Source organism: Ranitomeya imitator, chromosome 4 (genome assembly GCF_032444005.1).
Source record: "Ranitomeya imitator isolate aRanImi1 chromosome 4, aRanImi1.pri, whole genome shotgun sequence".
In the NCBI taxonomy this organism is placed as follows: domain Eukaryota; kingdom Metazoa; phylum Chordata; class Amphibia; order Anura; family Dendrobatidae; genus Ranitomeya; species Ranitomeya imitator.
In genome coordinates, this window is record NC_091285.1 from 12,696,278 (window position 1) to 12,722,367 (window position 26,090).

Genomic DNA, 26,090 nt, shown 5'->3' on the forward strand with positions numbered 1-26,090 from the left:
ACAGAGATACATGATAAGATCCAGTCTGCAGTCACCACTAGGGGGAGCTCCCTGTATACAGAGATACATGATAAGATCCTGTCTGCAGCCTCCACTAGGGGGAGCTCCCTGTATACAGAGATACATGATAAGATCCAGTCTGCAGTCACCACTAGGGGGAGCTCCCTGTATACAGAGATACATGATAAGATCCTGTCTGCAGTCACCACTAGGGGGAGCTCCCTGTATACAGAGATACATGATAAGATCCTGTCTGCAGCCTCCACTAGGGGGAGCTCCCTGTATACAGAGATACATGATAAGATGCTGTCTGCAGTCACCACTAGGGGGAGCTCCCTGTATACAGAGATACATGATAAGATCCTGTCTGCAGCCACCACTAGGGGGAGCTCCCTGTACACAGAGATACATGATGAGATCCTGTCTGCAGTCACCACTAGGGGGAGCTCCCTGTATATAGAGATACATGATAAGATCCTGTCTGCAGTCACCACTAGGGGGAGCTCCCTGTATACAGAGATACATGATAAGATCCTGTCTGCAGTCACCACTAGGGGGAGCTCCCTGTATACAGAGATACATGATAAGATCCTGTCTGCAGCCACCACTAGGGGGAGCTCCCTGTACACAGAGATACATGATGAGATCCTGTCTGCAGTCACCACTAGGGGGAGCTCCCTGTATATAGAGATACATGATAAGATCCTGTCTGCAGTCACCACTAGGGGGAGCTCCCTGTATACAGAGATACATGATAAGATCCTGTCTGCAGTCACCACTAGGGGGAGCTCCCTGTATACAGAGATACATGATAAGATCCTGTCTGCAGCCACCACTAGGGGGAGCTCCCTGTATACAGAGATACATGATAAGATCCTGTCTGCAGCCACCACTAGGGGGAGCTCCCTGTATACAGAGATACATGATAAGATCCTGTCTGCAGCCACCACTAGGGGGAGCTCACGGTATACAGAGATACATGATAAGATCCTGTCTGCAGCCACCACTAGAGGGAGCTCCCTGTATACAGAGATGATAACATAGTATGCAGCTGTGACCACTATTGTTGGTCTCAGGAAGCTAACAGCTTATCATATTGGGGGGTTGGGGGTCGGGGGAAGGGGGGGGGGGGGGCAAAATAAACCAAAGAGAAGTAATGTTTTAAAATGAATACATTGGCCATATTTCACCATTATATCCATTTCCATTATCCGCTTCCCACCAGGTTTGTTGACGTCCTGTCCATTAGTGGTGTGACTACTGCAGCCAGTCTTTGTTCTCAGCTGCATCTGATTGAGGCCAGCGATTGTCTGCAGAGGTCAGGAGACTGTTCGGGGTCTGCCTAATTTCCAATTACCACAATTTCCCGTGGTTCTAGATATAAGAAGTAACTTATTGCCTGAAGAAATCTTTACTCGGTCACGAAACGTTTGTGTTGGCACGATGGACTGGAAATTCTCTTCTCGAGAAGGCAGCCTGGGGGATCCCTTACCAGTGACTATAAAAAACAATAAATCTTCTGTTAGTAATAATAAAACATTATAAAAAAAAAGAAAATTATAGTTCATCAGAAAAGAATCTGCCGCCTCAGTAAATCCGTTTATAGTAAGAGTCGTCAAGTTCATTTCTGACACAAAGGAACTTCTGAGGATTCATGTGAAGATGCCGCTGACGTGACCCAGGTTTTCCCAGCAAGAGGTCACTGAAACTCCTTGAAGCGTAAGATACAGCAATATTTACGTCTGACATCTTGGCCACATGCGATGTGAAGGGTTAGGGAGCAACACATGAACCCATGATGGTGCCGGGATCTGTCCCTCAGGGTGCAGCCAGCCCAATGACTAAGAACTTTGGATTGTTTGTTCAGAAGGGTTTGGCCCTGAAGGGATTAGAGGGGTCCTTTGTTATTGAGAACTTCTGTTTTTTGGGCACTTCTGTTTTCTTTTCCACTAATTCAGAAGTGAACATAGATTTTTTTTGTCTATTAGGGTACCGTCACACTATACGATTTACCTACGATCACGACCAGCGATATGACCTGGCCGCTGTGCTCTGCTTTCACTTTACGGCCGGCAGTCACAGTGCGGGAAGCAGACGGCAAGGGACCTGACGGACACCAGAATGTAAGTATGTGCTGTTTGTTTTTTTTTAGTTTAACGCTTGTAACCAGGGTAAACATCGGGTAACTAAGCGCGGTCCTGCGCTTAGTTACCCGATGTTTACCCTGGTTACAAGCGAACGCATCGCTGGATCGCATCGCTAGATCGCTAGATCGGTGTCACACACACCGATCTAGCGATGACAGCGGGAGATCCAGCGATGAAAGAAAGTTCTAAACGATCTGCTACGACGTACGATTCTCAGCAGGATTCCTGATCGCTGCTGCGTGTCAGACACAGCGATATCGTAACGATATCGCTGGAACGTCACGAATCGTACCGTCGTAGCGATCGAAATGTTATAGTGTGACGGTACCCTTAGACTCTTCTTACCCAAAGGAGGCCAAGACTTTCTTTGTGGACCTTATCTGGTCCTAGATAAGTTCCTGTGGACACATTGTAATCAGAACTATATGTTTAATGTACCCTTTCTCTTCTGAAGGCCACCAGGCCAAATATGTGCACTGGTAAAAACAAAAAAGTGGAGTGGAGATCAGTCTGCATTAGATAGTTGATCGTCTGACATCTATGTCTTCGGACAACCCAATACACAGGAATCCTTGGCTCCTCTTCTGTGTTCTTCAAGAGAGCATTGCTGCCAGGTTCCTCAGGTGGTGGGTTATCTCCCGGAGAAGAGTACCATTGGCCATCAAAAATTCTACAAGCCTTACACTTCTGGTCTGAAGAGTCGGGAGGACCCTAAACATATCAAATTTTCAGCAGATTTAGGTAATGCTGACAGTTTTGGCTGACTTTGATCTAAGGTGTAGGAGGGTCTTAAGGTGTCCAAAATTACGGATGCTCTTCCCCTTTTATGGACTGAAGGCCGGTAGGCAAGACAGCTGATATGATAATTACAAAAAAGGTGGCATGGAAAAAACTTGTAAACCGGTAAATGTCCTGAAGGCTATAATGAAACTTACAGAGGTGTCATCAAAGTCTTTTAACGAGGGTCAATAATTAGTCAAACTCACTTTCCCAAGCATTGGGCAGTGTAAAAATGGCAGGAATCAGTCGAACAGCAAGCACACCTTGTTCCTCAACTAATGTGGCCCGAAAAATAATGTTGCTTGCATAAACGGGTGGTGTGCTGCCAACAGTACATGAACTTATTGGGAATGGACTCGCTGGTACAGTTTGGATCGAACTATGTAGAATGGCATCTAAAAGAACGCTGATGGACTTGTATCATCTCTGTAGTTGTGATGCAGCGATCGCTAATGGGTTGCGGAATTCTCGCTTGGCAACGGGATAAATGCACACAGGAACACTTTTTGCTCATAAAACAGTCTATCTGGTTTATTCAGGTATCATAAACCGCAACCACGAACAGTTCATTGCATCACTTCATATATGGCTTCATCTCACAGACACTAAACATGCCGGACTTCTCACTTCGTCCAGTTATCATGGGTGACCATACCATTATATCCTGCGGAGAAGCAGCCTTACAGGGATCACCAACTTGCCTGACAGACACATACCAGTCGGTTCCAGACTGTAGCTTCCCCAACACAGTAGCCATCACCTGCTCTGCAGGACCATGGCCTCACCCTGTGCTCTTCAGGGATCCGGTCCACACCCAGGACCTCCCAACACAGAGGCCACTCAGGATCACGACCTCACATCGTGCTCTTCAGGTATCCGGTCCACACAAAGGACCTCCCAACACAGAGGCCACTCAGGGTCACGGCCTCACCAGGTGCTCTTCAAGAATCCAGTCCCCACTCTGGACCTCCCAATACCCAGGCCTTCCCTCTCACAGCACCTCACAGCCAAGAACCATTCAGGTCCATACACTCAGAACATGTGACCCACATCCTGGTCACATTACATAGTTGTAACCACTCCCACAGGTGGGAGGTGTGTATGGTTAGTTCGACCCGCCCAGCTCTGAAATTAACCCTGCAAGCCTCCCTTTAAAACTACACAAATACTTGTGGGACGGCAGGTCCCAGAACAACCTTACTTCAGGCTTACAGCACAGTATCTTCCTCAGCGACACATCCCGGCCATTCACAATAATGCCGGACATTGACTCATCACCACAGTTATGCCTGCATCTGTCATATATTGCTATGGCCCTTGGATAAAGTATCTAGATGCTACATGTCCGGAATCCTGAGCAGTCTGTGAATTGATTTGGGTAGCAAATGTTTTTTGCTGTAAGAAAAAAAAGTCACATTGATATCCCTGGTGCCCGTTCTGCTTATTAAATACCCCAAAACAACGTCTATGTGTCACGCAGACCAACTGTAGTTGGAACATTAAGGCAAGCAAACAAACTCAGAAGCACAGAATAATATTTACCGACCATGTCATGAATCTCCAGACGATGAGCAAACATAAGATTGGTCGAGATATTGAAGAAATTGTTAAAGTCAGGACTCGTGACTGAAGAGCTATTAGTAGAACAAGCCTTATCTGGGAGCGCACACATACCCATATAAAGCTCTTCATACAGATAATGGGACTATACTTACATCAGCAATGTCCACCGTGACCTTGGTGGGCAATCACAATCAGCTCCTTAACATTTCTCCATCCCCTTTCTCTCATGGCCCAAGGATGTCACCACCATCCAAAGTTCATTCCCTGACACCAAGGCCATAGAAATTTAAAGAGCACATCCACTTTTAACCATCTCTGTGATGGAATCTGTTAGGCTACGTTCAGATTAGCGTTTCCCGACGCTGCGTCGGGAAACGCAGCGGCGACGCACGCGTCATGCGCCCCTATGTTTAACATGGGGGACGCATGCGTTTTTCTTGTTGCGTTTTCCGACACGTGCGTCGTTTTTGACGCTAGCGTCGGACGCAAGAAAATGCAACAAGTTGCATTTTTCTTGTGTCCGATTTTCGCCAAAAAACGACGCACGCGTCGCAAAACGCAGCGTTTTTGCGTGCGTTTGCATGCGTTTTTTCGTGCGTCGTGCGTTGCGTCGCCGACGCAGCGGCGCGCAACGCTAATCTGAACGTAGCCTTAGCACCACCATGGGAGAAATTAAGTGTTACGATGAGTCCTCCAGGGCAAATCCATCCTCTCCAAATCAGGGTGTTTGTACCTTAATGGATCTTACAGGTTGACAAATCGTGATTGCTAGCAGAGGTTGGACTTGGCCACTGGAGGACAAAGATAGCATTCTGTGAATATTTATTTTGACAAAACAATTGTAGGACCCATAGGGTAGAACCATAACATACAGGTGGACACCAAGTGCTCAAGCCCCAAAATAATTATTTATACATGGAGTCTGAAATGACTTTTTCTCAGGTTTAAACGGAAGAACCTGCTCTATCGAAGGCCATTCTGGGGGCATGTTCTGTCTTTGACTTATTTTTCCCCTGTCTACAACCGGTACAATCAATAGTCCACCATGTCTAAATCAATATTCAGAAGTTTGTTCACCTTGATAAAGCTAATATTGCCCCCAAACACATCAACTAATGAGACTCAAGGACTCCCTTTCACTTAGTTCAGATAGAAAAGACCAGTGGTGGTGGACCCCCATGGAAGGTCCAAACGTTGGTGAAAATTTCCTGATGTGATTTTATTCAAACTCAACCGTGGATAAGAAAATCTCGGGTTTTATTTTATTATTGTGTTTTGAATTAGTCATGATTGCTCAAAACTCGAAAAAAAAACTCAACTTCCTTTTCTAATTTGCGCCCTTTAGGTTTTTTTAGGTGTCATGAAATTTACGCGATAGATTTATAGCTCCATTATGTCAGTGAAATAATGATTAATGAAACTGAAGAAAACTGGTTTGTCCGTGAAAAATTATTTGTGGTATGAGATCTGGCGAGGAATATAAAGGCCCACGAGGACTTGTAATGTAATCTGAAAGTGGCAATACTACTTAGGTCTCTGTTGGCTTGAAGCCTTATTTGCCCGTAGCTATTCCTCTCGGCCATGCGATACACATGGTCGGCAAAAATTCAAAGTCCTCTTTGATATTTCCACCTACAATAGCTTACATGGTCTCAAAACATGGCTGGCATAGGAAGTAAAAAAAAAAAAGAGTAGGCAATAAATATAACCATAAGCCAAACCTTTTTAATTATCTTTCTTGGTCAGATTGGAGATTAAGGGTCAACCATGGTCTGGAAAGATACATATTTTGTAGGGTCGGAGATCTTAAGGACCATGGTTAATCGACCATGGTCTGGAAAGATACATATTTTGTAGGGTCGGAGATCTTAAGGACCATGGTTAATCAACCATGGTCTGGAAAGATACATATTTTGTAGGGTCGGAGATCTTAAGGACCATGGTTAATCAACCATGGTCTGGAAAGATACATATTTTGTAGGGTTGGAGCTCTTAAGGACCATGGTTAATCAACCATGGTCTGGAAAGATACCTTTTTTTTGTAGGGTCGGAGATCTTAAGGACCATGGTTAACTCTCACTCTTGGATTGACCATTTGGCAATAAAGGAAGGAGGACATGAGACAATTTGAGAAGATCTGACTTCACCCGTTACCGTAATGAACTCTCCCTGATTAGGAGGCTGAACTGGAGATCACTTCTATGATGTGAGAATTTCTCAATCATTTTTATAGATCTGACAAACCCATTTTCTTTGGAAAATTTGAAGAAAAAAAAAAGCTAGCTATTGATTTACTTATCACTATACGGTTCAGTTTATTGTGATGTGATTATGCTTCGAAGATCTATAGAAAATCACAGTTTTATTGTTTAATAGGCTTGGGCCGTATTTATATTGACCAATAATCCGGAGTAAGAGTTCCTAGGAAAACTAACATAATTCGAGTGACAGGTTCTGTTGACATGTCTGGATATGACCACAGATCGGCCATATTTCTGTGTTAGGGTCCGCTACGTCTCTGCTGGCATCTGTTTCTGAGGCTTTAGTCAGCATGCCAGGCTATCTGTTCTTGTAAAATGTTAGAAGACTCAGGCGAAGCCCATTAAAGTTAGTGAGATCCATTGGGCGTCATTGGTTTACAACATGTCAAGTAACCGACACTCCTGTTAAGTTTGTCGTTGTGCTCCTTTGATAGAAGAAGACTATGGATTTAAAAACATTTATGTGAGCAGAACCTAAAGGCCTCCATGGAAGGTCCAAACGTTGTTGGCGAAAATTTCCTGATGAGGTTTTATTCCAACTCAACGGTGGATAGGAAAATCTCAGGTTTTATTTTATTAGATACTAGCCACAGGAACCTGTCGATTATGGTGGGACTGGCCAACCAACTGGTGTTTAGGGGTTCAGCCATGCTCTACTCCAATGTCTGGGAAGACCAATGTCTGGTTCCTTTAGTTTTCATGCCAAAGTGATCTGGAAATTGCTGTCTACCTTCGGCCCAACGACATCACATTGACACTCGGCTGAGCCGGGGTCAAAAACTTTGATACAAGTGTATGGGGACCCATAAAAAAAAAAAATTACAAAAATAATGAATAAAAATTCCCTTTTTTACAAAATGTAAATGAAATAAAGACATAACACATTTGGTATCGTAAATAATAAAATATAATATTTTTCTCATATGGTGAGAAGTGACAGGGAAAAAAAATAGAAATAAATAAAAAAAAAACAAAAAATAAAATAAGCCCTGACACAGTTTTCTCGAGAGAAAAATGAAAAAATTTCGACCTCTTGGAAAGTATAGAGGGGAAAAAATAATGTTAAAGAAGGGTAAAATGGCATAAACCAGAGCCTGTTCTGACGTCTAGAATATTACTGTGATGTTTTGTTTTATTTCCTATTTTGATAAGAATTTCCATGGAAAAGTAATAATTCTTTTCCATATTAATGATATTAATTATCTGGAATACATTATATTATATCACAATAACCTTATATAATCGCCGAGGGCCAAGTTCATCGGAAATCCTCGAGCCCGACAGCTGAATGATGAATTGATGATAAAGATTAGATGTGTGGAGGAACCGGCTGCCTGTGATACACGTCCTTTATATTTCTGTCTGATAGGAAATCCATCTACAAATATCATCTATTATACTTATATAAACTTCACCCGATCCCTCGCTGCGATAATCACGTTTCACTGAATCATAAGCCGAACTCTGCTGCATCGGGCTCGGCTCTGCTGCGGTTAGTGAAAGTTTTTTTCTTTGAGGAAATTGTGCGTGGGCGACCGAGACCTGAAAATGATTTAAAGGCAACTGCAGTCAAAGAGATTGTTTAAAGGAACGTTCAGACTTTACAAAATATTCAAATATTATATAAGAAAATAAATACTATAATACTGCTCCTATGTACAAGAATATAACTACTATAATACTGCCCCCTATGTACAAGAATATAACTACTATAATACTGCTCCTATGTACAAGAATATAACTACTATAATACTGCCCCCTATGTACAAGAATATAACTACTATAATACTGCCCCTATGTACAAGAATATAACTACTATAATACTGCCCCTATGTACAAGAATATAACTACCGTACTATAATACTGACCCTATGTACAAGAATATAACTACTATAATACTGACCCTATGTACAAGAATATAACTACTATAATACTGGTCCTATGTACAAGAATATAACTACTATAATACTGCCCCTATGTACAAGAATATAACTACTATAATACTGCTCCTATGTACAAGAATATAACTACTATAATACTGCCCCCTATGTACAAGAATATAACTACTATAATACTGCTCCTATGTACAAGAATATAACTACTATAATACTGCCCCCTATGTACAAGAATATAACTACTATAATACTGCTCCTATGTACAAGAATATAACTACTATAATACTGCCCCCTATGTACAAGAATATAACTACTATAATACTGCTCCTATGTACAAGAATATAACTACTATAATACTGCCCCCTATGTACAAGAATATAACTACTATAATACTGCCCCCTATGTACAAGAATATAACTACTATAATACTGCCTCTATGTACAAGAATATAACTACTATAATACTGCCGCTATGTACAAGAATATAACTACTATAATACTGCTCCTATGTACAAGAATATAATGACTATAATACTGCCCCTATGTACAAGAATATAACTACTATAATACTGCTCCTATGTACAAGAATATAACTACTATAATACTGCCCCTATGTACAAGAATATAACTACTATAATACTGCTCCTATGTACAAGAATATAACTACTATAATACTGCCCCTATGTACAAGAATATAACTACTATAATACTGCTCCTATGTACTGGAATATAACTACTATAATACTGCCCCTATGTACAAGAATATAACTACTATAATACTGCTCCTATGTACAAGAATATAACTACTATAATACTGCTCCTATGTACAAGAATATAACTACTATAATACTGCCCCTGTGTACAGGAACATCTGATGCAGTATAGTGAAACGCTCCTGCATTCTGCTGTCTCCGTAGATAAACTTTGTCATCTCAGTAAATATGTTCTCAAGGTTTCATTTAAACATTGCAGATCTCTAAAAATGTGAGTAATGTTGCAGTGCCGGGTTTCTGTGTAAAATGCTGTGTTCACCTGTTCGTTGCTCGAGGTGGCGGTAGCTTTGCTGTCTATGGGATCTAGCTGTATATATGACATTTTGCAGTATATCATATTACTTCATGGCCTATGTTACCGCGCAGTAATTACCTGTGTCTCCAGTGCAGATTCGGCTCCTCATCTACTAATCTTCTAGGAGGGGGAAGAATTTTAGGATTAAATGATCACAATAGACAGTAAAAACAGTTTGTGTCTCATGGTAACTAAACATTATACTCAACAGTAAGACACAATCTCCCCAAGAGCAGATTTATTTACAAGATGGAATGATGCAAATTAAATCTGATAAAAGTAGGAAAAGTGAAGATGCAAAAGGAGCTGAGTGCCCGACAAGAGACAAATTACGTTTGCTAGATAACAAAGTCACAATATTTTCAAAATGTGGGGTGTTCCCTGTATACGGTGGGTCTTCTGGGGTGTTCCCGGCATTCAGCAGGTCTTGCAGGGTGTTCCCCGTATACGTCAGGTCTTGTGGGATGTTCCCTATATACGCTGGGTCTTGTCAGGTGTTCCCGGCATACAGCAGGTCTTGCAGGGTGTTCCCGGTATACGGCAGGTCTTGTGGGGTGTTCCCTGTATACGGTGGGTCTTCTGGGGTGTTCCCGGCATACAGCAGGTCTTGTGGGGTGTTCTCGATATACGGCGGGTCTTGTGGGGTGTTCCCGGTATACGGCAGGTCTTGTGGGGTCTTCCCGGTATAAGGTGGGTCTTGTGCAGTGTTCCCGGTATACGGCAAGTCTTGTGGGGTGTTCCCGGTACATGGCATGTCTTTTGGGGTGTTCCCGGTATACAGCAGGTCTTGCAGGGTGTTCCCGGTATACAGCAAGTCTTGCAGGGTGTTCCCGATATACAGCGGGTCTTGTGGGGTGTTCCCGATATACGGCGGGTCTTGTGGGGTGTTCCTGGTATGCAGCAGGTCTTGTGGGGTGTTCCCGGTATACGTCAGGTCTTGTGGGGTGTTCCCAGTATACAACAGGTCTTGCAGGGTGTTCCTGATATACGGCAGGTCTTGTGGGGTGTTCCTGGTACACGGCAGGTCTTGTGGGGTGTTCCTGGTATACGGCAGGTCTTGTGGGGGTGTTCCCAGTATACAACAGGTCTTGCAGGGTGTTCCTGATATACGGCGGGTCTTGTGGGGTGTTCCCATTATACGGCGGGTCTTGTGGCGTGTTCCCGGTATACAGCGGGTCTTGTGTGGTGTTCCCAGTATACAACAGGTCTTGCAGGGTGTTCCTGATATACGGCGGGTCTTGTGGGGTGTTCCCGTTATACGGCAGGTCTGGTGGCGTGTTCCCGGTATATGGCAGGTGTTGTGGGGTGTTCCTGGTATATGGCAGGTTTTTTGGGATGTTCCCAGTATATGGCAGGTCTTGTGGGGTGTTCCCAGTATATAGCAGGTCTTTCGGGGTGTTCCAGTATATGGCAGGTCTTGTGGGATGTTCCCGGTATTCAGCAGGTCTTGTGGGGTGTTCCCAGTAAACATCAGGTCTTGGGTGTTTTTCCTGGCATACTGCAGGTGTTGTTTTTTTCTTCCTGGTATACAGCAGATCTTGTGGGATGTTTATGGTATCCAGCAAATCTTGTGGGGTGTTCCTGGTATAAGGCAGGTTTATATGGCAGGTCTTGTAGGGTGTTCCCGGTATACAGCAGATCTTGTGGCGTGTTCCCAGTATGCTTCGGGTCTTCCAGAGTGTTCCCCAGGATACTGCAGGTCTTCTGGGGTGTTCTCTGAGTACCGCAAGTCTTGTAGGGTGTTCCTGGTATATCAAAGGTCTTTTGGGATGTTCCCAGAATGGTGTTCCCGATATTCAACATCTCTTTTGGGGTAGTTCTGTTAAATCACAAGTCTTGTAGGGTTTTCCCAGTATATGTCAAGTCTTGTGGGGTATTTCTTATATATTGCAGGTCTTGTGAGGTGTTCCCAGTATATGACTGGTCCTTGTGAGGTGTTTCCAGTCTATGGAGAGTCTTGTAGGGTTTTCCCAGTATATGACAGGTCTTGTGGAGTATTTCTTATATATTGCAGGTCTTGTGGGGTGTTCCCAGTAAATGACAGGACCTTTATGAGGTGTTTCCAGTCTATGGAGAGTCTTGTGTGGTGTTCTCGGTATATGGCGAGTCTTGTGGGGTGTTCCCAGTAAATGACAGGTCCTTTATGAGGTTTTTCCAGTCTATGGAGAGTCTTGTGTGGTGTTCTCGGTGAATGGCCGGTTTTGTGAGGTGTTCCCAGTATACAACAGGTCCTTGTGAGGTGTTTCCTAGTCTATGTAGAGTCTGGTATGGTGTTCCCGGTATATGGCGGGTCTTGTGGGGCCTTGATTACTTGTCTGCAAGTTCCACACGACTTCTGAAATCTTGTGGACTCTATTTCTTGAGGGGTCAGAGCTATTTTGCTTGCACTCGGAGGTCCACCATAATAACGTGTATGGACATTTTGTATCAGGAATTGCTGTCTACGCCATTCTTCCATATATCACGGCAGGTTGACTTCTCTCAATCAGGACGCTGGTTATGTACACAGGACGAAGATTCTGCCAGAATGTGTGAAATGTCTCCTGTTTACCTCCTGACTGTATAAATACACGTCGGCACAAACCTTCGTAGATAACAATCACGGTACTACGCCCTCATGTGACTTTGTTCCATTTCTGTGTGTTTTTTCTATTTGAGTCACGTGCTTCTTCAAGGGTCGTGTCCATCAGAACCGACCATTTTGGCACCAAAAGTCTTAACAATTTATCATCTCGTTGACGTTGGGAGGATTTTATGGAATAAAATATATCTATTTTTTTATTTTATTTTTCAGGATCAATTTACAGCAGCGTCAGCAACCCAGATCAGGTGTTTTACAGCACGATCCAGAGACCACAGAGAGAGGCCGTGAAATCTCCGACCAAGTATGATAGTATGAAGGTAAGGGAACGGCAGAGACGAAGAGCAACGTGGCTCCATGACTAATCAAATCTGTTCTTTCACTTCGGAGACAAGAATTAGAAAAGACCATTTTCTCGTCTTCCAAAATGTGGAAAAGGTGACTTAATATGTTATTTCTAGGCTGAGATTCATCACATGAGGTTCCAGGCCTGAAGCCTGAGGCTGCACTAGTGAGAGTCTGTTGTCATGGAAACAAGAGGATAGAAAACACCAAATACAATCGTGTTGTCTCATGTCTAGATGTAGATATCAATGTAGATGGTGATTGACATCTGCATCATCCTCCACCTTGGAGAATTCTGTTTTCAAACCTAAGTGGAGGGCACATTCGCTGACTGAAACCTGAGCCGATCCCCAGACAATGCTCTCGCTCTTCAGTCCCTTATTCAGTGGCCCCTGAAGAAAGCATGGACTCAGACACACCTATAGCCATTGTATGCTTACATAAGGGGAGACAGGAGCCGAGACGTCTCAGCCCGAATCTCTCCATCATGGAGAAGAGGAGCAATCACACGAGGATATCACTAAAATACCTGCAATGATGTCCGTCTGTACCCTAAGTGTCAATCATCTAAGTGTCAGTGTCATCATCCTGCACCCTAAGTGTCAGTTCCATCATTATTATTATTATACATTTTTATAGCGCCATTTATTCCATGGCGCTTTACATGTGAAAAGGGGGCAAATATAGATAAATATAATAAACATGAGTAAAAAACAAGGCACTAACAGGTACAGAAGGAGGGAGGACCCTGCCCGCGAGAGCTCACAGTCTGCAGGGGATGGGTGAGGATACACTAGGAGAGGGTAGAGCGGGTTGTGCGGTGGTTCAGTTGGTTGAGGATCACTGCAGGCTGTAGGCAGAGGTGAGTCCTCAGATTCTTTTTGAAGGTTTCTATGGTAGGCGAGAGTCTGATGTGTTGGGGTAGAGAGTTCCAGAGTATGGGGGAAGCACAGGAGAAGTCTTGGATGCGGTTGTGGGAAGAAGAGATGAGAGGGGAGTAGAGAAGGAGATCTTGTGAGAATCGAAAGTTGCGTGTCGGTAAGTACCGGGAGACCATGTCACAGATGTATTGAGGAGACTGGTTGTTGATGGCTTTGGATGTCATAGTAGGGGTTTTGAACTGGAGTCTCTGGACGATAGGAAGCCAGTGAAGGGCTTGGCATAGGGGAGAGGCTGCAGAATAGCTGGGAGACAGGTAGATTAGTTGGGCAGCAGAGTGTAAGATGGATTTGAATGGTGCCAGAGTGCTAGAGGGGAGGCCAGAGAGTAGGAGGTTGGCAGTAGTCAAGGCAGGAGATGATAAGGGCATGCACTAGTGTTTTTGTGGTTTCGTAGTCGAAGAATGCGCGGATCCGGGAAATATTTTTGAGTTTGAGATGGCAGGAGAAGGCAAGGGCTTGGATATGTGGTTTGAAAGAGAGGGCAGAGTTGAGGATCACCCCGAGGCACCGGGCATGTGGGACTGGGGAAAGTGAGCAGCCATTGACCTTGATGGATAGGTCTGGTGGAGGGGTAGAGTAAGATGGGGGAAAGATGATGAATTCTGTTTTGCCCATGTTCAGTTTTAGATAGCGAGTAGAAAAGAAGGCCGAGATAGCAGACAGCAAACAGTGTGGGATTTTGGTCAGTAAGGAGGTGAGGTCAGGTCCAGATAGGTAGATCTGTGTGTCATCGGCGTAGAGATGGTACTGCAAACCGTGGGATTCTATGAGCTGTCCCAGGCCGAGTGTCGGTGTCATTATCCTGTACCCAGAGTGTCGGTGTCATTAACCTGTACTCCGAGTGTCAGTGTCAATCATCCTGTAATACCAAGTGTCAGTGTCATTATCCTGTACCCAGAGTTTCGGTGTCATTATCCTGTACCCCGATTGTCAGTGTCATCATACTGTACCCCAAGTGTCAATCATCCAGTACCCCCAATTGTCAGTGCCATTATCCTGTACCCCATGTGTCAGTGACATTATCCTGTACCCCGGATGTGTGATTGATATCTGCAGCTGAATATTTGTGTCCTGTTCCTTCTAAATTATATTTTTGCTTCTCTTGACAGAACCATTCGTTGTCTCTACATGAGAACGGTTGGGGTAGTAGTCATGTACACTATGGCCAGAGACAAGAAAATGGATGGGCCAGAACATATTCTTCCAACAGTCAATGGGGCATGGAGCAGGATGGTGGGCAGAGAAGACCCATCGGTAGGAAAGATATGTCTCCACAGAGACAAGAGTCCGCAATGGCGGCCTATGAGCAGAGGAAAAATGCCACAATGGCCAACCTGAAATATAGGGAGTCTAGGCCGAACAACATGTCCACCATACAGTACTCTCGATCCGAGTTTGGACAAGGAACTCGACCACGACAAAGCACCGTCAAGAAATCCACCCAATCCGATCAAGACTCAGTGTTCATAAATAGTGTTCCCACCAGTCCAGCCCGACCCTACTACCAGTCGAGGAACAGTCAAAGTATGGACAACCTTCTAGAGAAGCGGCACTACCAGACACAGGCTTCAGCAGGTCCCGTTGGCCAAGGGAGGTCCCAAGGGACATCCAATCGAATCAATGGATATCAGTCCAGCGCGAGGTATATGACCTACCAGAAGGAGTATATCCAGTCACCCTCTGCAGCCAGCGGCATGGACATAGGTGGAAAGAGAGCTATGATGACAGCCGCAATGGCTGCGACGGCATCCGGTGTGAACATGACGCAAAATGATGGCAGACATGTGGAAACAGCTGTAGGGTGAGTCAAGGGTGACAAGAATATTTACCTTTCCTGAATTATCAGATACAGTCCCTGGAAAATTTGGGCCTGTCCCAGATTAAGATGGCCATGGTTTATATAAACCCCACCTACAGGTGGCCATGTTAGTGGCGTTCCTGGGTGGGACTGAGGGTGGGACTTAAACCCTTCCCGACGTGTTACATACAAGTACATCACATGTTCGGTGTGGGCTCAAGAGCCATATTACAGAGAAGACACCTGTCAGCAGCACTACCTCCGATCATTGCTGCTTAACCCCTAAAATGCCACTGTCAATCTATGACATTGATGTTTAACTGGTGGAATACCACCAGCGCCCTTTATGGGTGCGTTTCAGCATATTTGCAATGCAATTTCAGGGTACTGATGGCTTATCATGGCTGCCATCTTCGTACCTATGGGAAGCTCATTGGCAGGCTTCACATTTTCACTATATATGGCAATATCTGAAAAATAACAGTAAAAATATATTAAAAAGGAAAAAATATATATATAAATCCCTATTTAAAACTAAAAAGAAAAAATAAAAATACAAGTTTGGTATCGCCTTAAAAATCAGATCTATCAAAAGCTTCCATATATTATCCCGTAATATTGTAGTTACCTAAAGCAGGAAAAAATCAAAATGCCAGAATTGCTCTTTATTGGTTGAGGAATCTCCTTCAATAAATAAATTAAAAATTGAGCAAAATTTGCAAGAAATTGAATCAATCAAAACACAGGACTATCGATTGAACAATAAAAAAGGATTTGGGCCTCGGAAATGGAGACACAAAGCAAACATCGACTATGGCGGCAAAAAGTAAAAGCAGATATAGTTATAAATGCTGGTCTCGTAGGCCGAAGCCGTCCCTATATTACAAATGTCAGTCTCGTGGCCGAAGCCGTCCCTATATTACAAATGTCAGTCTCGTGGCCGAAGCCGTCCCTACATTACAAATACCGGTCACATAGGCCCAAGCTGTCCCTATATTACAAATGTCGGTCTCGTGGCCGAAGCCATCCCTATATTATACAGGCTGGTCTTGTAGGCCGAAGCCGTCCCTATATTACAAATGTCGGTCTCGTGGCCGAAGCCATCCCTATATTATACAGGCTGGTCTTGTAGGCCGAAGCCGTCCCTATATTACAAATGGCGGTCTCGTAGGCCAAAGCCGTCCCTATATTACAAATATTGGTCTCGTAGGCCCAAGCTGTCTTAATATTACAAATGCCTGTCTCGTAGGCCCAAGCCATCTCCGTATTACAAATGTCGGTCTAGTAGGCTTATTACAAATGGCGCCATATAATATTACATTGCCAAGCTACTTTACCTCATATCTGCTGCCAGCACGGAGGCAGTGCACCCAATCTGTCATGTCTGACAGTCTAGTTGCTAGGAACACACTGCCTAGCAACAACAGTCTTTCTAGTTGGGCCTGTCTTAGATTACTCAGATATCCCCGGATTTTTTACCTTTAGTTGGTTCACAAGTGCTGAAATGATACCCGACACTGCGTAACGTAGGGTCGGGGGTGAGAGCTCGGGACGCACTAGTTCTTTCGCCCTAACGACAGCTTTCTATGTAGATTTCTCTAGTCGGAGTCCATCTTTACTTATGTTGTCATTGTCTGTGGTTTCAGCTCAGCCCCGGTGGCGTCGGAGATGCCGATGACTCTAGAAAGAGCTGTTGGACTATTGCAGGCCAATGGCACCTCCGCCAGCTCTCTGACAGCGGCGGCTAGCTACATACAACATGAATGTTTCCAGAAAGCCGAGTCCAGGAAAAAGGTGGGTAACCTATGACGGCGGGGGGTCTCCTAAAAAAATCATAAATAAAGGAAGAGATGAGAAGAGAAATAGAGATGACTGAGAGACGAGAGAGAACAACTGAGAAAGAGAAACATAAAATAGAGAGGCTGGATGGAGATACGGTACATACAATAGAGACAAGATGGAGAGACATAAAATAGGTGGGATGGAGAGACATAGAATAGAGAGACGGGATGGAGAGACAAAATAGAGAGACAAGATAGAGATATATAAAATAGAGAGACAATATGGAGATGCATAAAATAGAGAGAAGATATGGAGAGCCATAAAATAGAGAGACGGTATGGAGAGACATAAAATAGAGAAGAGATGGAGATACATAAAATAGAGAGAAGAAATGGAGACAGAATAGAGAGAAGAGATGGAGAGACAGAATAGAGAGAAGAGATAGCGAGACATAAAACAGAGAGACGGGATGGAGATACATAAAATAGAGAAGAGAGACAAAATAGATGGGATGGAGAGACATAGAATAGAAGAGATGGAGAGATATAGAATAGAGAAGAGATGGAGAGACATAGAATAGATAGAAGAGATGGAGAGATATAGAATAGCGAGAAGAGATGGAGAGATATAGAATAGAGAAGAGATGGAGAGATATAGAATAGAGAAGAGATGGAGAGACATAGAATAGATAGAAGAGATGGAGAGACATAGAATAGAGAGAAGAGATGGAGAGATATAAAATAGAGAAGAGATGGAGAGACATAGAATAGATAGAAGAGATGGAGAGACAGAATATAGAGAAGAGATGGAGAGACAGACTAGAGAGAAGAGATGGAGAGACAGAATATAGAGAAGAGATGGAGCACCATAGAATAGAGAGATGGAGAGACATAGAATAGAGAGATGGAGAGACATAGAATATAGAGAAGAGATGGAGAGACATAGAATAGAGAGATGGAGAGACATAGAATATAGAGAAGACATGGAGAGACATAGAATAGAGAGATGGAGAGACAGAATATAGAGAAGAGATGGAGAGACAGAATAGAGAGAAGAGATGGAGAGACATAGAATACAGAGAAGAGATGGAGAGACAGAACAGAGAGAAGAGATGGAGAGACAGAATAGAGAGAAGAGATGGAGAGACATAGAATATAGAGAAGAGATGGAGAGACATAGAATAGAGAGATGGAGAGACATAGAATATAGAGAAGAGATGGAGAGACAGAATAGAGAGATGGAGAGACAGAATATAGAGAAGAGATGGAGAGACATAGAATAGAGAGATGGAGAGACATAGAATAGAGAGAATGGAGAGAGAAGAGATGGAGAGACATAGAATACAGAGAAGAGATGGAGAGACAGAACAGAGAGAAGAGATGGAGAGACAGAATTAAGAGAAGAGATGGAGAGACATAGAATATAGAGAAGAGATGGAGAGACATAGAATAGAGAGATGGAGAGACATAGAATAGAGAGAAGAGATGGAGAGACATAGAATAGAGAGATGGAGAGACATAGAATAGAGAGCAGAGATGGAGAGAATATAGAGAAGAGATGGAGGCAGAATATAGAGAAGAGATGGAGAGACATAGAATAGAGAGAAGAGATGGAGAGACATAGAATAGAGAGATGGAGAGACAGAATATAGAGAAGAGATGGAGAGACATAGAATAGAGAGATGGAGAGACATAGAATAGAGAGAAGAGATGGAGAGACATAGAATAGAGAGATGGAGAGACAAAGAATAGAGAGCAGAGATGGAGAGAATATAGAGAAGAGATGGAGGCAGAATATTGAGAAGAGATGGAGAGACATAGAATGTAGAGAAGATATGGAGAGACATGGAATAGAGAGACAGAATAGAGAGAAGAGATGGAGATACATAAAATAGAGAGATGGGATGGAGAGATAAAAGAGAGATGAAATGGAAAGTCAGAGATATGAGTGGGAGATGTCAGAGATATGGGGTACAAAAGAAGAGAGATAAATGAGATTGCAGACAAAGTAAAGAGTGATGAGCTGGAGAAACGTTATGAGAGACTAGAGAGAGAGACTAGAGAGAGATAAGACAGAGAGAGCGATGAGTTACGTAGACATGAATTGAACCATCAGAGCAATGCGAGAGAGGAGATGTAAAAGACGTGGGAGAAGTGAGAGAAGGGGTTCGATGGAGAAGGAGATGTGAGATGTCTCGATAGACGTCCGTCTTGTGTTCCTGAGCTCCATATGAGGCCTGAGATTTAGTTTGATAGGACGGCTGGAATTTCACACCAGGGCTCTGTCTCTGGGGGGCACGGGATTATTTGGTCAGAGAGCCGCCTGTAATCCTTTCTGGAATTCAGGACATAATTATAAAGCTCGGTACAGAGGAGCGGCTCGGCTGGGGAGTCTACACGTTGGGAGGGGTCTACATGTATTTTTTACGGTGGGCACTTTTAGACTGGAGCCTGATGTGTTATGCAGCAAGAGTCCCTTATATCACATGTCGTTAATGGCCTGTGGTTGGGCGACATCTTAAAGAAGAGCTGTCACCGGCTGCCGAAATGTCATATCAGAGCTCAATAACTTCTTTAAAGGAGCTCCCAGGTTTATATTCCTCATTTTTAGGGTTTTAGGGCCCTCATGAAAGCTAAGAGAAGCGCTAAACAGGCTCTCTCTCTCTGGAGGACCCAGGGTATTGTGCAGACATCCCATTGATTTTAATGAGAAACAGTGTAATACTTCATTTGACCTCTGGTTGTGCTGCAGAGAAAACTGCAACCTGATTCCTGGACAGTTTATAGCCAATCACTAGTGATCACCAAAATGACAACCTCCGCGGTCAGCTGATTAGACGACACCTTTATTATTTGAGGTTGTTTTGGATTAAATATCATCCAGGTAGCTAAGGTCTCTCTTACGGGGGCAGTTTAATTCAGAATATCTTATGTAAATTGAGTTCGGATAGAATTTTCAGATAATTGACCATACGAGAAGCCCCCTCATTCTCGTTATTTGGGTGCACTGTGCTCACACATTTCTCCATGGTAGGTCTACAGTCTGCAAGCGATTCCCAAGCTGATTAAGCTCCTGAACACCAATAATGAGGAGGTTCAGCGATCTGTCTGCGCCGCGCTGCGCAACCTGGTGTACGAGGACAACGACAACAAGCTGGAGGTGTACGAGCAGCGCGCCATGCCCATTCTCCTGAACCTGCTGAAGGACAGCCATGACCTGGAGATAAAGAAGCAGATCACAGGTGAGGGGAGTGGAGGCGCCTGGGGCACAACTTTTGCTAGGGGTCAAAAACAATAAAAAAAAAAAAAACCCAACCGTTCAGTTCTCATAGAGGGAGAAAAAAAAAAAATAACGCAGAAGACAAATAATAGCTTTGTATAGTACAAAAGTGACAGTGCTGTGTAATGATTAAGTAATACTGCCATATTGTGTACAAATAATAGAAAATAATACCTATATCTGCAAGTAAGCAGGGAGCTCCCCCTAGTGGTGGCTGCAGACAGGATCTTATCATGTATCTCTGTATACAGGGAGCTCCCCCTAGTGGTGACTGCAGACAGGATCTTATCATGTATCTCTGTGTACAGGGAGCTCCCCCTAGTGGTGGCTGCAGACAGGATCTTATCATGTATCTCTGTATACAGGGAGCTCCCCCTAGTGGTGGCTGCAGGCCGATCTGATCATGTATCTCTGTATACAGGGAGCTCCCCCTAGTGGTGGCTGCAGACAGGATCTTATCATGTATCTCTGTATACAGGGAGCTCCCCCTAGTGGTGACTGCAGACAGGATCTTATCATGTATCTCTGTGTACAGGGAGCTCCCCCTAGTGGTGGCTGCAGACAGGATCTTATCATGTATCTCTGCATACAGGGAGCTCCCCCTAGTGGTGGCTGCAGGCCGATCTGATCATGTATCTCTGTATACAGGGAGCTCCCCCTAGTGGTGGCTGCAGACAGGATCTTATCATGTTTCTCTGTATACAGGGAGCTCCCCCTAGTGGTGACTGCAGACAGGATCTTATCATGTATCTCTGTATACAGGGAGCTCCCCCTAGTGGTGGCTGCAGACAGGATCTTATCATGTATCTCTGTGTACAGGGAGCTCCCCCTAGTGGTGGCTGCAGACAGGATCTTATCATGTATCTCTGTGTACAGGGAGCTCCCCCTAGTGGTGGCTGCAGACAACGTATTATCATGTATCTCTGTATACTGGGAGCTCCCCCTAGTGGAGGCTGCAGACAGAAACTTATCATGTATCTCTGTATACAGGGAGCTCCCCCTAGTGGAGACTGCAGACAGGATCTTATCATGTATATCTGTATACAGGGTGCTCCCCCTAGTGGTGACTGCAGACAGGATCTTATCATGTATATCTGTATACAGGGTGCTCCCCCTAGTGGAGACTGCAGACAGGATCTTATCATGTATATCTGTATACAGGGTGCTCCCCCTAGTGGTGGCTGCAGACAGGATCTTATCATGTATCTCTGTATACAGGGAGCTCCCCCTATTGGTGGCTGCATACAGGATCTTATCATGTATCTCTGTATACAGGGAGCTCCCCCTAGTGGTGGCTGCAGACAGGATCTTATCATGTATCTCTGTGTACAGGGAGCTCCCCCTAGTGGTGACTGCAGACAGGATCTTATCATGTATCTCTGTATACAGGGAGCTCCCCCTAGTGGTGGCTGCAGACAGGATCTTATCATGTATCTCTGTATACAGGGAGCTCCCCCTAGTGGTGGCTGCAGACAGGATCTTATCATGTATCTCTGTATACAGGGAGCTCCCCCTAGTGGAGGCTGCAGACTGGATCTTATCATGTATCTCTGTATACAGGGAGCTCCCCCTAGTGGAGGCTGCAGACAGGATCTTATCATGTATCTCTGTATACAGGGAGCTCCCCCTAGTGGAGACTGCAGACAGGATCTTATCATGTATATCTGTATACAGGGTGCTCCCCCTAGTGGTGACTGCAGACAGGATCTTATCATGTATCTCTGTATACAGGGAGCTCCCCCTAGTGGAGACTGCAGACAGGATCTTATCATGTATATCTGTATACAGGGTGCTCCCCCTAGTGGTGACTGCAGACTGGATCTTATCATGTATCTCTGTATACAGGGAGCTCCCCCTAGTGGTGGCTGCAGACAGGATCTTATCATGTATCTCTGTATATAGGGAGCTCCCCCTAGTGGAGACTGCAGACAGGATCTTATCATGTATCTCTGTATACGGGGAGCTCCCCCTAGTGGTGGCTGCAGACAGGATCTTATCATGTATCTCTGTATACAGGGAGCTCCCCATAGTGGTGACTGCAGACAGGATCTTATCATGTATCTCTGAATACAGGGAGCTCCCCCTAGTGGTGACTGCAGACAGGATCTTATCATGTATCTCTGTATACAGGGAGCTCCCCCTAGTGGTGACTGCAGACAGGATCTTATCAGGTATCTCTTTATACTATATAGGGAGCTCCCCCTAGTGGTGGCTGCAGTAAACCAGCCTTTTAAGATGTAACTACTGATTGTGAGGAGTGACATTATTATATATTATGTGGTATTCTGCTATTACTACTTGGGCAATGATTTAAGGGGAACATCATTGGTAATAAACATGAAGGCACTTGTTTTCCCATGCTCCTCGGGGCATATGCTCATTATCTCTGATACAGCGGAAATCACAATGATACATTTTATATACTGTGGGTGCATCATCAGTACACAATTCTTTTCACTAATAGCCCGGAGGAAAATGTAGCTTAATTTCCAAGGACTTGAGAATGTGATGACTCAACGGTAAGACCGGTAGAAGCTTTGATACTATATTACTGTCACATTTTAATGTACCAACAGTTGATTCACAGAAGAATACAATTTAAGAATATCAGAAGTATTAGGAGTTAGTCTTAGACAAGTGGCACAGTGCAAATATCTGCCTTTTACCAATATATTTTCTGTCTGCAGCCACCACTAGGGGGAGCTCCCTGTATACAGAGATACATGATAAGATCCTGTCTGCAGTCACCACTAGGGGGAGCTCCCTGTATACAGAGATACATGATAAGGTCCTGTCTGCAGTAACCACTAGGGGGAGCTCCCTGTATACAGAGATACATAACCTCCTGTCTGCAGCCACCACTAGGGGGAGCTCCCTGTATACAGAGATACATGATAAGATCCTGTCTGCAGCCACCACTAGGGGGAGCTCCCTGTATACAGAGATACATGATAAGATCCTGTCTGCAGTCACCACTAGGGGGAGCTCCCTGTATACAGAGATACATGATAAGGTCCTGTCTGCAGTAACCACTAGGGGGAGCTCCCTGTATACAGAGATACATAACCTCCTGTCTGCAGCCACCACTAGGGGGAGCTCCCTGTATACAGAGATACATGATAAGATTCTGTCTGCAGTCACCACTAGGGGGAGCTCCCTGTATACAGAGATACATGATAAGATCCTGTCTGCAGTCACCACTAGGGGGAGCTCCCTGTATACAGAGATACATGATGAGATTCTGTCTGCAGCCACCACTAGGGGGAGCTCCCTGTATACAGAGATACATGATAAGATCCTGTCTGCTGCCACCACTAGGGGGAGCTCCCTGTATACAGAGATACATGATAAGATCCTGTCTGCAGCCACCACTAGGGGGAGCTCCCTGTATACAGAGATACATGATAAGATCCTGTCTGCAGCCACCACTAGGGGGAGCTCCCTGTATACAGAAATACATGATAAGATCCTGTCTGCAGCCACCACTAGGGGGAGCTCCCTGTATACAGAGATACATAATAAGATCCTGTCTGCAGTCACCACTAGGGGGAGCTCCCTGTATACAGAGATACATAATAAGATCCTGTCTGCAGCCACCACTAAGGGAAGCTCCCTGTATACAGAGATACATGATAAGATCCTGTCTGCAGTCACCACTAGGGGGAACTCCCTGTATACAGAGATACATGATAAGATCCTGTCTGCAGTCACCACTAGGGGGAGCTCCCTGTATACAGAGATACATGATAAGATCCTGTCTGCAGTCACCACTAGGGGGAGCTCCCTGTATACAGAGATACATGATAACATCCTGTCTGCAGCCACCACTAGGGGGAGCTCCCTGTATACAGAGATACATGATAAGATCCTGTCTGCAGCCACCACTAGGAGGAGCTCCCTGTATACAGAGATACATGATAAGATCCTGTCTGCAGCCACCACTAGGGGGAGCTCCTTGTATACAGAGATACATGATAAGATCCTGTCTGCAGTCACCACTAGGGGGAACTCCCTGTATACAGAGATACATGATAAGATCCTGTCTGCAGTCACCACTAGGGGGAGCTCCCTGTATACAGAGATACATGATAAGATCCTGTCTGCAGTCACCACTAGGGGGAGCTCCCTGTATACAGAGATACATGATAAGATCCTGTCTGCAGCCACCACTAGGGGGAGCTCCCTGTATACAGAGATACATGATAAGATCCTGTCTGCAGCCACCACTAGGGGGAGCTCCCTGTATACAGAGATACATGATAAGATCCTGTCTGCAGCCACCACTAGGGGGAGCTCCCTGTATACAGAGATACATGATAAGATCCTGTCTGCAGCCACCACTAGGGGGAGCTCCCTGTATACAGAGATACATAATAAGATCCTGTCTGCAGCCACCACTAGGGGGAGCTCCCTGTATACAGAGATACATAATAAGATCCTGTCTGCAGCCACCACTAGGGGGAGCTCCCTGTATACAGAGATACATAATAAGATCCTGTCTGCAGCCACCACTAGGGGGAGCTCCCTGTATACAGAGATACATGATAAGATCCTGTCTACAGTCACCACTAGGGGGAGCTCCCTGTATACAGAGATACATGATAAGATCCTGTCAGCAGCCACCACTAGGGGGAGCTCCCTGTATACAGAGATACATGATAAGATCCTGTCTGCAGCCACCACTAGGGGGAGCTCCCTGTATACAGAGATACATAAGATCCTGTCTGCAGCCACCACTAGGGGGAGCTCCCTGTATACAGAGATACATGATTAGACTCCAGCTGCCATATTTATCTTTTAATAATATTTTTTTTCAATATTGCAGGATTGATGTGGAATTTGTCCTCCAATGACCAGCTGAAGGTCATGCTGATCAGAGAAGCTCTGCCGACCTTGACCAACAATATCATAATCCCAGGTTCGGGCTGGAGGGATGGAGAGTATTCCAAAAACGCCCTTATGTCTGATGCTGATATATTCTACAATGCGACTGGCTGCCTCAGGTAAGGACTTGATACATCAAGCTATTGTTTACTGCACAAAGGGGACTGAGTGAGGGAAAGTGAATCTTTGGGTGGTATATCTACAAATCAGTAGTGTCCTTCAGTGATTTCCTGGAGCGTAAGTATGGGCAATGGTGGAAAGCTTCTCAACCAGCCTTGGTATCCTAATTCCTCAGCTGCTCCTCATGGGTGGTGCTAAGGGTGGAGCTACATTATTCATCCTCCTCCAAGGAATCATAGAATAATTGTGAGATGTGTGTTTTCGATTAGATAGATTTATTTTACGGTTAGAGGGTCATTGCCCTTTGCCTGGACCTCGAGGTTTCACGCCTCCTCCTCTTCCTCTTCTTCTTGTCTTCCCACCCGTGCGAGGAGCGGCAGAAGCTTCTCTACAAACAATGAGCTCTGCTTTCTCCGATGATTAATCTCTATCAGTCCTGATGTTGATGGATAGTTTTTATTTTTCTGGGGTGGGGTGCAGACGTTTCTGCTGCTCCAGCAGGTCTCCTGGCATTTCCTGTAAATCAGGATGGCAGATTTGGCATTTATCTCTCCTCTGGTTACAATCGGCTTTTCAGACGTTAACAATAAAAATAAATCCACCGAGCAGGAGACCTAAAAGAAGGGAATTTTTACGATGTGACCGAA

General features: G+C 44.5%; 1 protein-coding gene across 1 annotated transcript in view; it reads left to right on the top strand.

The window, feature by feature from the left end:
* The window catches only part of PKP2 (plakophilin 2), a 54,832-nt gene that overhangs the window by 6,990 nt on the left and 21,752 nt on the right, over positions 1–26,090 (top strand). Inside the window, exons 3-7 of the mRNA XM_069763063.1 lie at positions 12,508–12,614; positions 14,690–15,381; positions 17,025–17,172; positions 20,194–20,401; positions 25,265–25,442. Coding sequence (XP_069619164.1) covers positions 12,508–12,614; positions 14,690–15,381; positions 17,025–17,172; positions 20,194–20,401; positions 25,265–25,442 — 1,333 coding nt within the window. The remainder of the gene's footprint in view (positions 1–12,507; positions 12,615–14,689; positions 15,382–17,024; positions 17,173–20,193; positions 20,402–25,264; positions 25,443–26,090) is intronic.